The 14,577-nt window shown below is 32.4% G+C and overlaps 1 protein-coding gene across 1 annotated transcript; it reads right to left on the bottom strand.

Annotated features, from left to right (window-relative positions):
• Positions 1-6,027: 6,027 nt before the first annotated feature.
• LOC105785652 (L-ascorbate oxidase homolog) lies at positions 6,028-7,889 on the bottom strand. Its single transcript, XM_012611770.2, has 3 exons — positions 7,642-7,889; positions 6,452-7,558; positions 6,028-6,371 (listed from the first exon to the last, which is right to left on the bottom strand). Exons 1-3 carry the CDS (start codon positions 7,887-7,889, stop codon positions 6,071-6,073), a joined length of 1,656 nt encoding a protein of 551 aa, XP_012467224.1. The 3' UTR covers positions 6,028-6,070.
• Between the last annotated feature and the right edge of the window lie 6,688 nt (positions 7,890-14,577).

Below are 14,577 nucleotides of genomic sequence, written 5' to 3'. Positions count from 1 at the left end.
CTCAGTTGATTGAGTCGAGTTCACTTAAGATGCCCAATCATCGATGAGAAGTTCATTTGGAATTGTTTTAAGATGAAGATTGTTTAAGTTTAAGCAGAAGACTTTTAGAAGGGTCCAAATGATAGGCTAAATTTGGATATTTTGTAGGTTAGGTTTTAATAAGAAAAATAAAGTTAATATTTAATAAGTAGGGTGGAGATGGAAAAAGTTATCTTAAGTTTTAAGAATGATTCAATACTATAGAGAGTATTGCCCCGGGACTTAAATCACTTAAGGTGGAAATATGGAAAATAGAAGATGGACCTTGACCCGTTACCTATAAAGAGGTAGGAACCAAATGTATAAAAAGATGGATGAACACCACACCGGATTGGTGATAAATTCAATGAGTTTGGGTTGACGCCACTAGCAAGCTAGATAAGTCGCTTCGAGACTCAAACGAAATAAGAGAGGAAGAAAACCTCACAAGATCAAAGTTCTATTAAGTTTTAATATTCAAGATGTCTAACCTTTTTACAAAGATAAGTAAACTATTTATAGTCTACATATGATAGCCGAATGGACAAGTTTAAAGACTAATTAATTCGACTATAAATGAGTTAAATTAATCTAGAAAAAATAATCTTCAAGATGCATGTCTAAATTCGGCTGAATGGAGCATCAATAGTCTTCTTCTTGATTAAGCAAACATAGGCTTGAATGTTGATGAATGAATGGGAGTCAATCAGCCTTGTGTAGATTCGGCCAAAGGCATAATGAGCATTGAAATGGTGGTGTTTGGCAGAATAGTGATGTGCAATAATGAGGGTCCATGAACAACCTATGTGTGTGAACACTCCAACCGAATAGCCACTAGATGTGAACACTAAGTGTGAACAGAATTGAAGTAGCCTTGGGAGACAATCAACCAACCTTGTGAATTAAATAAGCAGCTAACTCTTGGCCGAATAATCACCTAGAATACCAAAATAATCAGCCATCATTCATTGTAGGTAACCATGCATGAATCCAGGTTGCAATGAACCTAGCCGTGCATGCACCTAGCTTTAAATGAGCCTCCACATTCGGCTGAACCTACATGAATCACAAACACATTAAATCTCAATGTATATCCAGCTGAACTAGACAAACAAACATCAAGACATAGTAAATGATAAATTAAAAACAATTAAATAAGAACATTGCTAGTAATTAAATTTGGCTAGCTCAAAAGATGGGAAACAATAAATAAACTAATTTGAGTTAGGGAATTCAGTCATGAGCTGTAACAAGCAAAATTAATTAAATCTAATATTTAGTTATTATGAATAATAAAATAAACAAGCTGAAAATAATTTAAATTGAGCTTAAACGAGCTGATTTAAGCTCAAGTGAGCTGATTGGAGCTGAAATGAGCTTGGGAAGCTGGAATTGAGCTAAATTCAGCTGCACTAAAGTTCATGGAGTCTTAAAGATATTGACTCGAGCTTCAACATCATCAATGAGCTGATTCTCCTTCCAAATTTTAAGAAACAAAGTTGAAACAGCTTCTTGAAGGCGCTTAGATCGAGCTCGGGTCATTGGTCCTTTTGGGAGCTCGATGGGATCAAAGCTAAGACTTGGAGGAGCTTGGGGCATGGTCACATCATATATTGTAGGTATCCCTATCCCAAACCCATTAGTTGATTTTGATGCTTTGGTTTTGAGATGCTCGGCTAATGGAGTTTTTACGATCTATAACTCTCTCATGGTAAATAACTTATGTCATGTGGAAGGAAAATTAAGGCTTGCTTGGAACTTTGATGGCCTACAATGTTCCTAACAATTCCTTTGGCTAGTTTTTAAAGAACGATTACTCATTAATGCTGAATGTTACAGAAGAGTTATATCTGATAACCCTTTCTGTAAGCTTTGTGGCAGTGCTAATGAATCTATTATTCATGTTCTTCGAGACTGTTGTAAAGTTATGGATGTTTGGAAGTAATTTATTCCTTCAAGGATTATGATGAAGTTTTTCTCCTATCCTTTAGAATGTTGGAATACTGCAAATTTGGAAAATAAATTTGGGCTAGTCTTCTATGGGTTTGATTAGCAATCCCTCTTTGGGATTTTATTCTAGAAAATATGGAAATAAAGAAATCTATTTGTTTTCCAATATGAGTAGTTCAACAGTACTAAAATTGTCCAATCCAGTTGGTGTTAGACGAAAGCCACCAAGCACAGGTTGGGATGAATAGATGGTTTAAATGTGCAACAATTCCAAAAACAACAATAGAAACCACCAACGCCAGGATCCATTAAATTGAATACGAATGGGGCACATAATCCTTATTCGGGGATAGTGTCTTCGACAACTGTGGCTAAGGATGATTACGATAATTGGATTTGGGGAGTTAAAAGAAACATTATGAGATGTAACATTCAGCAAGCCGAGCTATGGGCTATTTATGATGGCCTCCAATATGCATGCAAGACAAAATGGAAAAACGTTATCGTAGAAACAAATTATGTTCTTACTATTTAATCTATCCAAGGTAGATTTCAAGGTCAACTGAATAGAGACTTAGCTACAAGAATTATTGAATTGTGTCAAAGACAATGGAAGGAAAAGATCCAATATATCTCGAGGGAGGCTAATACGATTGCACATACTCTTGTCGGCTTGATGAAGCAAATTCCTGTTGGCCTACATGTTTTCAAAATATTCCTTTAGTGGTAGCATATCAATTATGAAGAGAGAAATTTACATCCATATTTGGATACGATGGTTCATGTGTAATTGTTTTATTTTATAAAAATATATTTATACCTAGGTCTACAAGGGTATGGATGACACACACATTAAAAAAGGGATTTTGCAAGGGAAGGGATTTGAACTTGGAACCTTAATGTACTTTCCATTTTTTTCCATTAATTTTATCAATTAACCACCAGGCTATTTCCTTATTTTTGAAATAATTTTGCTTTCTCATTAATCTAAAATTTGGGATGTTACAAGTACAAGATGGAGATAATCTCAATAAACAACCCTAAATCTCAAAAGAACAAATCACTCTGGCTAAAACCCGAAATTCCCCAAAACTCACAAAATTCTCTTAATCTCAAAGATGATCAATATTGTTATTTTAAGTTACAAAAACCCTTTCCATAGGCTAAATCCATAGATTAAATATGACTATAATAACCTAAACTAATCAGAGTTTAACTAGGAGAAGAAAACCTGGTTGAATTGGTTAACACTTTTCCACGTCGCAACATCGCATGCTCCTCATCAGGATGTTGTTCTTTGCGTCATCAAGATGTGGCCAATCTTCTCTTTGGGACGTCGTGGTTGTCTTGTCACGACGTCGTCTCTTCTTCGTCGAGACGTCGACTTGTAAATACAAGGCACACTCATTAGATTCCATTTTTGAGAAATGAAAGTTCTAGGTGTTAAATTGATAGATTTTAAGTTTAGATGTGAAAAAAAGACTAAATTGTAAAGCTTAATTGATAGTTTCGTACATTATGGAATAAATTGAATACATTGTGAAATTGACAGTAGGAATGGTAAATTGGAGGTCCCTAATTAATTATGGTAAAATAAAATTTCAATTTGGAGCTTTAAATATAAAATTATGCTAATCTCGATTTTTGGACTAAATTGCAAAATATCTGTGAGTTTATAATTGATTGTGATTTAAGCTAGAATTTAATATTATGGATTGTTGATTATAATTTTTAGCTAAAGGCGACACGTGAGCATCAAGAGAGAAGGGAAATACGAGATCCGACGATGAGTAACCCGAGTGTTCGGTTTGTATTTCTATAATTTAAAATACTTGAATTGCTACATATTTCTATGATTTTGCATGGTATGATATTGAGGTAAGTTAAATATTATTGATCGAATTGTATTAGTATGAATTTGATTAATTATTGAGATAGAAGACTGAATTGAATAAAATTAAATATAGTATAACTTAATGAAAATGTGAAATTGGCTTTGAATTGAGATGACTCATTTTATGCCATATATATATATTAATGAATTGATTAACGATTTGGAAGTATGAAATGCAAAATTGAGCTATATTATGAATTGGATGATTTGTTACCCTATTACCTATTCGGACAGAGTCAGATATAGTTGGCATGCCGTAGGATAGATTGAGTACGGGTTGCTTCGACTATAGGTCGATAAGTGCTAGGGAAAATATTTACTTCAGTTATAACAATGAGGCACTAGTTCCAAATTGGTATGTTGGTTGGATCCGTGTATCCATTCGAGTCCGAGTCAGGTTAATAGGAAAATAATAATATGAATATTCATTGCCAATTGGTTAAATGATGATTGGAATTGTTTATATGCTACTAAGTTGATTTACAAACATTTATATACGACATTAAATGTCAAGGCATGTAAAATATTACGCAAAATGAATAATGATCCAGAAAGCCAATCTGATAAGATATGAGATTATTCATTTGCCTTGGTAATGGATTGAAGCATGATTATATGTTATAAGGTGTATTTGCATTGATCAATTGTATAAGCAGGGACATTGCATGTTATTGACTATTGCATAAGTTATATTGTTTGAATTATAGAAATATCACTAAGTTTTATCGCTCAGCGTACAATTTTGTTTTCTCGTGCACAAGTTAGGTATAAAGCGTGATACTGAGCAACACCTTCAGCATCTAGACAAGATCCTAGACTCAACAAGGTTTGCATAAACCTTTTTTGTCAGTTATAAAGCATGTACATACATTGAGTGAAAACAATATAAAAACCTAAGTATAAATGCACATATTGTCTTATGGTTAATGTATGAGTTTTGGTTAAATGTATATATCTTGCAATGATGTTAAAGGTAGTTTACTTTAGTATGATTTGTGGCAAATGCAAATGAACTTGGGAATAGGTATTTGTGTGAATGTTTTTAAATGGTTTGCATTAAGAAAATGACTTGTGTGTGCTAGGGTATTAGTCTAATATTATATAAGGTATTGGATGGCAGGAATTGACATTAAATAGATTTCAAGCACCTTCTTAATTGAGAAAAAAAATCAAACTTGTCAAACTCTCAAATGAGTCCATCAAGTATGCCTTCCCAATCATCACATTAGTATCCTTGACCACCTAAACATCTTTATTTGGAAGAGTTCTAGTAAACATATAATTGACTTAAAATAAGTTGAGCCTATTATTGGAAGATAGTTCCCAACCTTGGCCAATTTGTTCCTAGCCAGCCTAAAGATTCTCGGGAACAAAGATTTCAAGGGTTTGTCAGACACCCATTTATCAAACCAAAAGTAATTGCTTTTCCCATTGCCAACTCACCAACGACACCCTTCATTACCAATGGATTGTTGGTTCTCTCATGGAATACTAGACATATTCTTCTTCTCAGAACATTAGGAAATTCAAGCTTGATTGCCCATCCCATACTTAGATATTGACATATAGCCACCATTGCTTAGAGAGAAGGGATTTATTATTTTTATTTCTAAATTACCACTACCAAGCAAATTTTGTATTTAATGTTGATTTATGATTATTATTTAACCATCATAATTTCAATTTGATTAAATTTTAAATATTTAATTATTTTTAATGTAAAAATTTTGAACCATTAAATATATATCAATAAAATTGTATTCTTGATTGAAATAGTAGAGATTTAGAATAATTTGAAACTTTACTTGCATGATAAATAAAATAATAAATTCAACTGTTTAATAGTTAAAAAACTAATTAAATTTTATTTTTAATAATTTGTTTATGTAAGTTTTACACATTTATCTAGTTGGATTGTGATTATATTATTTATTTATTTTTGTATTTTTATATTATTTACGAAAATAATCATATTTAAAAAATCATAAATGCAAGAAACATTGACATAAAAAATTCCCACACAATGTAAATGGAAAAAATGAAAAAATTTATTATTGAATTAAGTAATATAAATTTATCCCTCACAAATAGTAGCTGAATCATTATTACTTCAAGAAAACTAATTAATTCAAAAGTCAGCATTAGTTACTACAAAGGCCGTTAATGTGTATTTGAATCAGAACTGGTTCCAGGTTCCTAAGCTTTAAATTAGGTGTAAGGTGGCGGCGGCTTTGGCATATTTTCCACAACACCGCAAACTAGTGCACCATCAGGCATGTTGTATTCGTCCTTGAGTGATTTGTTAGGGGAAACAACACTAGCATAAAGCTGTTGCCCAAGGTAACGCCTGTCCCATACCTCTGACCTGATGTTCCACATTCCACAGTTGTCGAATGTCAATAGGATAGCTGCCCAGGACTTGGGGAAAACCTGTATAGTGTGTCTGCTCACGGCATCAAGGAGATTGTAGTTCTTCCTCTTCTCAGGGCTCCAGTTCCCAGTCTCGATACTGCAACAAATGATTATAGAATTTAGTTAAACGGAAAGTAATGACTATATATTAGAAGGATTTGAAAGTCAAATACTTACGCCACAGCAAAGAAGGAATAGCCATCTAAGTGATAAGACTGAATGGCTGTTTCGCGATTCTCGAAGATGATTTCGACGAAGTTTCTGTGTGTCATGTTGAGGACAATAGGTTCCATGGTTACTTTAGTGATCTCAGATGGTGGGTCATCAGGAATGTTATCATACTTGAAAACCTTGTCAGCTACTTTGTAGTATTCTGCAAGTTTTAGTGGAGTGGTTGGTTCGACATAGGAGACTCCATTAAGAGCATATCGAAGCTTGCCATCTACTTTGTGAGCAGTGTTGGCAAGCTTGATGGTACGGGTAATGTTAATGGAACCATATTTGTAGGAGCCCTGAGGGTTAGGCCTAGCAGCGCTAGCAGTCAAGTTCCAACGGAAGGTACGGAATTGATTGAGTGACCAAGCCCAACTAACAGGTCGTGGTGGCAACTTAGGTGAGGGTGCACCCTTGCCATTGTTGTAACGGATGACACCAGTTGCTATAACGTCACGTTTGGTAAAACGGGTAGAGGCCACAACAAAGTAATCCTTTGGTTCTTGGTTGGCAGTAACAAGTACACTGAAGCACTGTCCAACATGAACATCAAGGGATTCATAGTCATTTTGCACTGTGTGGGAACCTTCCATCTCAACCAATTTCATGGTGTGGCCTTGGAACCTGACGTTAAGAGATGTCTTGATACCCGCATTGCAAATCCTATACTTGTAGGTTTTGCCTGCTTCCATGGTGAAGAGAGGTTCATCATTACCATCACCTTTAGCAACTTTTCCATTAATGTGGACACCATCACATCTACCAAGGTTGCGACCACTCTCAAGAACTTTCTTGAGGCTGGTGTATCCCTTGTTGAAAAAATCTCCTGCTATTAGAGTATAGTCATCAGCTGGATCAGCATAGGGGACGGGAATGAGTAAACGACTGTTAATACGAAGACCACCGAAACCACCAGCGGCCTTATGCATAGCCGTCACTGGATAATACATGTAGCTGCCGATTTGGTCCTTTACCTGGAATTTATAGGTGTAATTCGTCCCGGGGGGGATAGGACAGTTGGTTCCAAGCACACCATCTTGCCATGGATTTTTCCTATGCTGCACGCCACTCCTGCAACAAATTTCATTTCCATATATAATTAAGCTCAACTCTTTACTAATATAATAAAATGGGACAAAAGTACTCTTGCTTACCATGTCAAAAGGAATGGCTCATCAAGGTTGTTAAACACATTGACTATAACATTATTGTTGGTGGTAGAGTTAATATTTGGCCCAGGGAATTGCCCATTAATAAGAATACCTTTTACAGGAACACCCAAAGGAGATATAGTGCCATAAGTGACCTTCCACTCGAAAGTAATGGTGGGATCTCCACCTTGAACCGTAAGCATTGATCTTGCCCAGAGAAAAAATATCGTTACTATCGTTAATGGAGCCATTTTATTGCTTTCAAAGTCTCCTATGTAGTCTTATAAATTAAGATTGTTTATCCCAGCTTAGAGGAAGAAGATTTGTTTGAGATGATTTGAGTTGTATGTTAGTTTACCCTTCTTAAAATCTTTCTTCACCATTCAATTTTTGTTTTCAAATTCTTAAATTGCGCACATCCATTTGTTTCTTTACTTTCTTTTAGTATGTACTATTTTTAACATTAACCGATTTGGTTTTACCATGATTCTCTTTTGTTCTAATAAAATATTTGCACATTCACTATTTGAACGGCTAACATTTCATAAACAAGTTCCAAAATATTTAATCTTTACTATAATTATTTATTTTAATACATGGATGATATAACCATGAAAAAACACAAAATTTAACATGAAACTAAATCAACATTAGAGCAAAAACATGTATAAGCAGTAGATGTAGCCAATGGAAGATGCATGGCTTCAAAGGGTTCTTCATAAACATCTTTTACTTAGTTCGCCTATGAAAAAAACAATTAAATATAATGTAAACTAGTAAATTAAATTTCAAAATAACTTAAAAGATTAGCATTGAAAGTATTTCCAGTTGATGATAGAGTTACGAATGCTTTGCATTGGTAGTCAACTTAATTATTATGATAAAAATTTTAATAGGAAGCTTTGAATTGAGTTATAAAAGTGGGGATTTATTGTTGATATTGGACTTGTGTTTGTGATTGAAATAATGTGTGAAGGGAGGTGGACAATTTATTTGAAATATCAGCAACTGTGAATTTAAGGGAGATTATCATTAGGGAGAATAATGCTATAGTAAGATTTTTTAAAATTATATAGGTTTGGGTTTGTTTGTCTGCGCTCGTAAGTCAATTTAGGATACATTTTGGAATTTTTTATAATTACTTTGTAAACTTTAAGTGTAATAAAATAGTTCATAAATAGATGTAGGATGTTATTATATGTCCTTTCTATATAAGGACATATGATAATATTCTACACTTGCATGTTAATTTTTTATCTTATTATTGTGCATAGAATAATTATTTTGTTATAAAATCTTTTTAATAAGTAATTTCATTATTTATTCCAATGGATTGGCACTTTCGTTTAAAGGGTCGGACCAATTATACATTCATTTAATTTCATATTATTTTTATGTCATAATTTTAAACTCTTTCATATTGTACTTTTGTTGAATCTCGAATAAAGATTTTTATAATTATTAAATCTAAATTTATTTATATAAAACATACAAATATTTACTATTAAATATGATTAAAATTAAATTTGAGCATAAAATCTAGTTTATATAAAAGTAAGATACATGCGTAGCACTATAGTATTGAATATGGAAATTTAGTATTTGTTTTGTGAATTTTTATGTATATAGTATTGTAAAATTATTAATTTTATAAAAGGTTAGATGCACGGATAGAACTGTAGTTTGTAGATGTGGTTACGCATGTAGTCCCTTTTCTATTTTAAGGTTTCGGAATAGAAGGAAACATAGACAGTAAAGAAGGAAAAAGTGGGAAGAGAAAAAATGAAAATTTTGTATTTGTTTTTGTGATTTTTTATGTATTTATAGTACTGTGAATTTATTAATTTAAATTTATAAATATATATTATTTTTATATATTCACATGAGGCTAAATTTTTTCTATATTTAAAAGTAAAATTCTAAGTTTTATATAGATTTTGATATATTTCTCTATACATTAATTTATAAATGTACATATATTATTTTTATATATTCACATAGTGCTCAAATTCTTTTTGCTATATTTTAAATATTAATTTTTGGTGTTTATTTCTAATAACACATTTTTAGTTTGTTTTTAATTAGGGTGAGTATTCGATCGAGTTGAATCGAATTGAGTAGAAAAATTTCGAGTTAGTCGAGTTGAAGAATCTTATTTTAGCAACTGAACTCAATTTGAATTTTTTTGAATCCAATCAAGTCAAAAAATTTAGAGTCCAGTCGAGTTGACTTAACAAATCCTATTATTTATACTCAATGTTGCGTTTACATGGACCGATTATTTAATTTGTAGACTAAGTACAAGATTATTTAACTACATAAACAATATAATGATTTTGCCTGTTAACTTAATGAGTAAACATTTATCAAAATGACGTAGTTTTGCCTTTTAAATTAATGGTTTTGACTTTTAACTTTAGAAAAGGTAAACATTTATCAAATCGACGTAGTTTTGCCTTTTCTTATTCAGATTTTCAGATAACTCGAATTGTGTAATTCATATTTGAGTTAAATCGAAAAACTTAATTTTTTATTCGAGTTGATCCGAATAACTTGATTAACTAAAAAAACTCGAACTATTTAATTCAAAATTTGAAATTTTTATTGAGTTTTTCGAATCGAATCGAATTTTGCTCACCCCTACTTTTAATAGCACATATTTTAGTTTTGTTGGGTTTTTGTTGTTGTTTCTCTCGCTAGGTAGAAGGGGTGAAATCGGGGTTTGAAGGTATTATGACATAATATGGAGGAAGAGTTGGCGGCGCTTTCCATTGAGGGCGAGGAGGATGAGGCATGTCAAATCAATATGGGAGAGGATGTGTACCCTCCCTAACCCGGCCTAAACGTTATAGTCGAATTCTAAAGGCTACATTGACCACCAAAATGGCTCAAATAAACTTTTGTAATTTCAAACATATTTTAAAACATTTGCATTTATATTTAAAACTAGTGAAATTGGATATTTGTCTTTATTTCACGAAAACATGCTAATTTCAAAAATGAAGTGTCTTTAAAATTTGATTTGTATAGAATAAGTGAATTTTATTAAAACTTATTTTTAGTATAGCAGCATAAAAGAGTGATTTAATAAGACCTTTATTAAAAACCAATTTTATGCATAGTCGTTTAAATATCAATTCAAGTGGATTAAAAATTTATGCCATGCAATTCAAAATAAATCCCAAAATTAAAGTCCCATGCCATAGTCTGAATAAAAATTAATACAGGCCCAAAAAAATTATTAAAATTAAATTTAAAGTACTTAACAAGTGAAAATATCTGAGAAGCTCCTCCGATAGCCGTGTCCAATCCTAACCTCGAGGGTTATCTTTAAAAACAGTAAACTAAGGGGTAGCTAAAAAGCTCAGTGTGATCCGTAACTCAAATATACAATAATAAACAGTAAAAATAACAGTCAAGCCAGTCAATAAAAAGGGAATTTTAAAACAGTACAAAATCACAAATTTAGTATGCATGAACATGGCAATGCAATATTTTTAGTGAGATTCCTACCCAATTCCGTATACAATATAATAAAAGTTCTCCAAAACTCATCCATCTAATAATGCACTAGTTTGTGGACAAGCCACTAGTATTGTAGATAAATTACCAATTATCCAAACAAGCTGCCAGTAACGTAGATAAACTGCAGTAATGTGGACAGGCCACCAGTGTTGCAGACAAGTTGCCAGTAATGTGGACAAGCCACTAGTGTTACAGAAAAGCTGCTAATAATGTGGAAAAGCCACCAGTAATGTAGATAAACTGTCAGTATTACAGAAAAGCTGCCAGTATTATGGACAAACCTCCAATAATACAGATAAACTGCTAGTACTTCCTCTTTACATAATCATCTCAACCCTAATGCAGTATGACATGCTTAATCAATAATAGAAACAATATAGAAGGGATGATTTAAACATGCGATCAATGGCATGAATTATCATTCATACGACAAAATAGTACAATGAGCACATTTAATTATACTTTTAGTAATATTGATTTGCCATAATTTGGTGTAGCAGATTAAACTAGTTTTCGCATTTAAGGAGCTTGAATACCAGCATTTTTGTTATGTTTTAAGTTTTTTTAGTTTTACTTACATCCAATAAAATGTGCACATTGAGTCTTTTATTGACCTTAAGGGTCGAATAAGGCCTAAGGGAGATCTGTAATCGCAACATAGGGAAAAAAATAATATAGAAAGTGAGAAACTGCCTTCAATGTCGCAACATAGGTTGATGGTGTCAAGACATACCCCTGAAGATGGTTGTAGAGGAGCATACTGGTTGCTATGTCACAACACAGGTCCTGGTCTATCGCGAAATCAACTTTATGATGAGAATAAAACACGAAGTAGGGGCATTTTGGTCTGTAAAATCGAATTTAAAGCTTAGGAATGTAAGCTAACCTAGGGTTATGGACGACGGTTACCTGAAGGCTATAAATAGGCACACATTATGAACATAATCCATTAGCTTAGATTTCTCTCTTTAGGTTGAAGTTTTTTTTTCTTGCTTTCTTTAGGTTTTCATAATTTTAGTTTATGTGTTCTTTGTTTCTTTCAAGAGTTTTGAGTTATAAAGAAGATCAACTATTGTGGATTCACTCTTATTATCAATATCAATCAAATTTTTCTTAGAATTCCGATTTCAATGCATTCTCTATGACTAATTCTTCCATCTATTCCATGTTGTTTATGAAAGCCATGAGAAACTAATCCTTCTATAGAGGATTAGCGAGTGAAAGCATGATCTTTTAACTATTTTGTAGGGTTATTCAACAGATCAACTGTTTGGAAAAGGAAGAACGTGAAACAAACCCTAGGTGTGACAACCCTAGGAAGTCATCAAGGTGGGAATTAAACTAAAATTGGTATTGCCCATTCATAAACACCTTTATCCCAAGCCAGTCTGGACTGTGAGGTTGAAAGATCCTGCTAAGGTAGCGACTAATTAATTGATGAAGAACCCGAAATGAAAGTTGATTTAGATTGCTGAAGCAATGTAACAGCTCGATTTAGGGCTTAATCGGAACAGTGGTTTCGGGACCACAATTTTGAATAGAAAAAATATTATTATATTTTTATGGTCTATGATTTCATGGAAAGTTTTCGTAAAAATTTCGTTCGAAAATTTTGACGTTTGAGCACTCAATTTAGTCAAAAGGACTAAATTGTAAAAGTGCAAAAGTTGAGTTTTATATGTTAAAGGTATTTAATTGTTATGGAATCATAAATTAGGGGTCCTTATGTGGTAATTATACCATTAGTTAATGATGGACAAAAATGGGCATGAAATAAGTGAAATAGGATTTTTTTAAGAAAGGGCGTTTTAGTCATTTGGTAAATAAATAGAATTAAATGGGAAAAAGATGGAAAAATATGCTCATCTTCTCCATGGTTGCTGCCGAATTTTAGAAGACACCATAGCTAGTGTTTCTTTGCTTTTTCAAGCTCATAGTAAGTGCATCCTAGCCCCGTTTTTAATGTTCTTTGTATTTTTGAGATTTTCGTAGCTCGATTTACCTATTTTTACTGTTAATTCGAGCTAGGGTTGAAATTTGAAAAATTACCCATGCATGAAATTTGTGTATTTTGATGTTTTATGGAAGAATATGAAGGTAGAAATTATGTTAAAATTTTTTTGCAAGTCGATTTTAAGTGAAACCGATTAAAATGACATAATCGGTAAAAATACCTAAAGCTCATAAGTAATAGTTAGAGTGAGACTTGGATGTTGCTATAAGAGAGAAAAGTGTTTAGTGTGTGACAAAACATAAGAATAAAGAATAAAATTTAATTTCCGAACTTTGGGGCAAAAATATAATTATGCAAAAGTTTAGGGACAAAATCGTAATTTTGTCAAAAATTTGGTCGAAGCTTTTTTTAATAAATGTGAATGTGAAAAATGCTCAATTTGCTGTTATAGATCAAGAAAGATGAGAAGTCAACATTAATCGAGGAAAAGAGAGGATTGGGATTAAATTACAAAATCTCTACATTTTGTATCGAGGTAAGTTGTATGTAATTAATACATTGTTATAATTATTTTTATCATATTTCATGACAATATATGTGAAAGGGTTGAATATGAAATAGTTATATAAAAGTTAGAAATTTGAAATTGATAGTTGAATTGTTTAAAATCAACTTGGTTTATGGATATACCAACTGCAAGTAATGGTTGAAGTGATTCAAATCGAATTATGAAATTGGTTATGGAGTTGGATGGAAAGATTGATATTATGATGTGTTATGGATAAATTTTAAATTATTGGGAAGTAAGAATCTTTGTGGAACTATCGGAATGGTAAAGATTTGAATAAAGTATCGATGAACACGTGTGTAGTACTATGTGAAGGCTACTACGTGTATCTATAAATAATGGTCACATGTATAGTACTAAGTGAAGGCTACTATGTGTACCGAAAAGCTTTGGTCACGTGTGTAGTACTATGTGAAGGCTACTACGCGAACTGTAAAACTTGATCATGTGTGTAGTACTATGTGAAGGCTACTACGTGTATCGAATGATAATAGTAACATGGGTGGTACTATGTGAAAACCCCCAAATATTTGTTGTTATACCGACATGTTCAACGAGATATGAGTATGTGGTTGAAATGTGATAAGTTGCGAAAGAGTGACTGAAGTGATGAAGTCTTGTATTGTGTTATAAAATAAATGGTTAAAGTGCTATGTGAATGAGAGATGTTGGAATAGAATAGATTTGGACAGTGACAGTGATGTTAGTTTGAAAAATCACCAAAAATTATAGAAAATGAGTTTGTGGTTGAATAAGACATGGAATTAAATCTTAATGAGTCTACTTTCAAATAAAAGTGAAATAATGGCAATAGAGTTTTATATTCTGAGATATTATAATTTTAGTTTGACAAGGTCTGAATGAGTTCAAAATCCTCTGTTCTAATTTTGGA

Source organism: Gossypium raimondii, chromosome 1 (assembly GCF_025698545.1).
Source record: "Gossypium raimondii isolate GPD5lz chromosome 1, ASM2569854v1, whole genome shotgun sequence".
Classification (NCBI taxonomy): domain Eukaryota; kingdom Viridiplantae; phylum Streptophyta; class Magnoliopsida; order Malvales; family Malvaceae; genus Gossypium; species Gossypium raimondii.
This window is presented reverse-complemented; position numbering and strand designations above follow the sequence as displayed.